Here is a 3,715-nt window from a genome sequence, read left to right on the forward strand (position 1 = left end):
GTGTGTCAATGCGCAACGCCGAAGTGGGTTTCTCGGTCGGCGAGCCTGCTTAATGGCGGCATACGGACGGACATGACGTTGAACATGCATGGTAGATATCTGGCACATCTCGTCCAGTCACGCGTCTCCGGCATTGAACAAGCACATACATCGGAGACGCGTCGCGGGTGGCGCCTTCGGCTTGCGCATCGCTTCAAGGGCGGAGGCGGTGAGAGTTCGCGTCCACCCTAAGCTGTCTTCAATGCGGAGCGGTGCACTCTACAACAATATGAATGCGGGCAGCTGGCGCCGGGCAGAAACACGCGCGAATGAGGGAGGAGGTTTTGGGTGGGCCTGGGTGGTTGGAAGCAGGCGTGAGAGCAGGCCGGACTCCCGCAAAGCCCCCCACGTTTGTCTACGGTTTACTGAAGAAAGTATGTTCGAACCGTGTCGTGAACTGATACAGAATCACGTTGGTTGGCTTCCGCGGTTCAAAAAGTGCGGTTCGAAAGGATGCAGGAGGTTTGAGGGTCGGCGTTGAAGATTCCCTTACACGATCGGCGACGCAAGCACTCACTTTAGTATATCACTGACATTACAGATCCATGTACATAGTATTTTTTAGCATCATCCATGAACACAAGTTTCAGAGGCTGACTGTATATACACCGATTCCTAAGGCATGCATGCATCCAGCCTCCGTAGCTTTGCTTTCTAAATTTAAATGCGAATTACTCTTCTGCTTTGCTACTACATTCTGCGGGGCAATCTGCACCTAAAACTGTGCTCACGCCGACAGGTGGGGCCAGTAGCTTCCCCCTTGCGAAGAACCTTGTCGCCGTGTGGGACCGCCAGGTCAGCGGCTTCACCAGCTGGCTCCTACCGCGGCCAGTGTACTCCTCCTACGCCGACCAGCTCCTGGGCAGGAGCGACGTCCGCGACGAGGCGGCGCCGAACATCTGGTCGAGGGCGACGACGACGCCCATGGACAGCGCCGTTCCCAGGCGGTGGTCAGGCACCACCAGCCGGAACACGTCGTCCCCCACCGACTCCTTCCGCCGCACCTCCGCCACGGGGGCACCCCCGCGCGCGTCCCGCACCGCGCAGCTCCGCCGCCCATACGACCCCTCCACGACGTAGGCGGCCGCGTCGGCGCCGGCCGAAGAGGGCCCCAGCGGCGTGACGTGCGCGAGCGTCTTGTCGGACGCTCGGCGGCGGAGGCCGGCGTGGTGGCGGCGCACAGAGAGGAGCGGCTTGGCGGTTGAGGCGCTCGCCTCGCCGTCGTACACCACCCAGTGCTCCCCCAGACCCAGGCTCAGCTTGATCTTGCGCCGCACGGTGAGGAGCGGCTTCCCCGCGGCGTCCATGAGCACGACGTCCTCGGCGCGGCGCCGGATCCTCGACGACGAGCCGTAGCGGTCGACGCGGAAGGCGAGGCCGCCGGCGGCGTCAAAGACGGTGAAGCCGTCGCAGTTGAAGAGCAGAGACTTGCGCCACACCGTCAGCACCGTGGGCTGCTCCTCCTCGACGACGGCTCTGCCTCCAGCCGGCAGCTCTGGCGCGGCGACGTTCGGGTGCACCTTTGCCATGCCGTTAGCTCGTACGAGTAGATAGTTAGCTTGGCTCGCGGAGAGGGGCGCGATCGATCTGGCCGGCGTGCTTGCGGTTAGGAGGTTGGAGGAGAGGTGGAGAATGAGGAGAATCGGGGAGGCGGGAGGGGGATATATACCGGCCGGCTAGGGTCGGGTTGGACGGGAGGGCGGCTGAGCTATGAATAACCGAATAAGGTGAGGTGGACGGTAGAGCACCGGATGCATGTCTTGTCTAGGCGTGACTACTTTTCAGTTTATTGGAGTTTTCCTCCTTTTTGTCACTCGACAACAATGGACATTTTCTTTCTTTCTTCGTCTCGGCAGTTGCACGTTAGCATTATTCTTGATTGATCGACATGGAAATAAGGAATTTCACAAACAAAAAAAAGGACATAGAAATAACGAAACTACTCCATCCGTCTTAAAATAAGTGTGTCAACTTTATAAAATCTACTAAATTTATAAAGTTGAGACACTTATTTTGGGACGGACGGAGTATTATCAAAGACACGACAAATCTTTCACCATATAACATTTCCGATTTGTTGATGATGTCATGGGATATATGAATGACGGGCTACCGCGGGGCATCCAGGAATCGGGATAAATCGTGGACGGGCGGGCGGGCGGCTGGGCGGCCGTGCAAAGAACATATTCGTTGAGCAATAGCTAACCGCACCGGCTAAATTTGATCACTTTGTAATCTCCTCAAAGTGTAGATAGATAAAGTCGTAGTGATATGGTCCATGGTGGAATGCTGCGGCAAGGAATGAAAGTTGTATACCTTGCCTCCAAAGCAAGGGTCCTCAAACATTCTGTAAAAAAAGAGGGTCCTCAAACATCGCATGCATGTACGAATAGCACGTACGTGCGCGTATAAATTCCATGTCCTGATTAAATTCGCAAAATAATTAATCTAGAGGGAGTCATAGTTTAATCAACTGGAGTATTGTTTTGAGGGAAATAAAAATGTGTTTTGGTGATATAACTCGTGAATTTCTTGTCATGGCGTATTTGCACGTGACTAGTAGCGCAGCGTACTACGTAGCTCACTTTTATGATCCGTTTACACTAGCCTATACCGACCGCTGGTTAATTCATTGGATGATAAAAGTAGATAGAAGCTACACTAGAGCAAGTTTGCTAGTTTGGGTGCTGTCTACGAACTGCATCCTAATTATTGCTCCATGCATGCACGATTCAGCACGTTTGATCCCTGGATGCGTAGAAATTTCTGTGGCGCCGATCCAACACCTACTTGCAAATGATCCTTTGTTGGTCTAAAACTGACGTGTACCAATTTTTTCCCATGGTGGGAAACGCAGAAAACAGAACATATGCTCGCTATACAAATCAGAATTTGATGGGCATATGCCAGCAAGTTCATATGCTCCAGACGAAATTATTCATGGATATGCTATCTAGCAAGTGATTCAGGCAAAATAATTCAGGGATATGCTCCATATGTAGCAAGTCAATTTGATCCGGATGAAATTATTCAGCGGCATATCCAGCGTACATATATACTTGCTTGGGAAGGGGCAGCTGGATGAATCACGGATTAACACACACTTGGGTAGCATATTCGGACCAAAATGTCGCATACTGAAGCAACGAAAAAGAAATTAAAACATGCGACTCTTGGAGTGAAGTCGGCATCGAGCTAGCTAGCACCCTACTCAGCTTTCAACGTACTGTACGTAGTACACAGGACATAGAGATACATCGTACGTGCATGCATGTAGATGTAGCTAGCTAACTTGGCGCCGGAATTAAGTCAGCTAGCATGTGCGCCACATGGAGTGTCCATCCAACGACACACGAGATGCGTACACGTGGCTGTGGCTCGGCCAGCAACGTATTCCATCCAGCTGGTGGATCCATCGTACACTTCCGTTTCCAATGTAATCAACTTTGAAGAACGATCGAAGCCGAAAAAGATAAAGTAGGCAGGGGTGGCTACACAGTTTGAGGTATTTCCGGTTAATGAATGCCATGGCACGTATACTTGCAGTACAGAACGATGGATGCACGCATCCATCACAGCGCCAGTTACGTAGATTCAGGGGAAATATGCATACAACTACGAGGAGCACGCGTAGAAATATTTCTAGGGATTGTGCAACTTTAGCAAAGATCGTGCA

The 3,715-nt window shown here is 52.2% G+C and overlaps 1 protein-coding gene across 1 annotated transcript; it reads right to left on the reverse strand.

Annotated features, from left to right (window-relative positions):
* Positions 1-556: 556 nt before the first annotated feature.
* Positions 557-1,656, reverse strand: LOC123124589 (protein LURP-one-related 8). Its single transcript, XM_044545176.1, has one exon. The coding sequence runs from the start codon at positions 1,566-1,568 to the stop codon at positions 882-884; it is 687 nt and encodes a 228-aa protein (XP_044401111.1). The 5' UTR covers positions 1,569-1,656; the 3' UTR covers positions 557-881.
* Positions 1,657-3,715: the final 2,059 nt, after the last annotated feature.

Source organism: Triticum aestivum, chromosome 5D (genome assembly GCF_018294505.1).
Source record: "Triticum aestivum cultivar Chinese Spring chromosome 5D, IWGSC CS RefSeq v2.1, whole genome shotgun sequence".
In the NCBI taxonomy this organism is placed as follows: domain Eukaryota; kingdom Viridiplantae; phylum Streptophyta; class Magnoliopsida; order Poales; family Poaceae; genus Triticum; species Triticum aestivum.

Bases quoted from the DNA above. Each gene is read 5' to 3' on its own strand.
- LOC123124589 (XM_044545176.1), bottom strand. From the start codon at position 1,568: ATGGCAAAGGTGCACCCGAACGTCGCCGCGCCAGAGCTGCCGGCTGGA.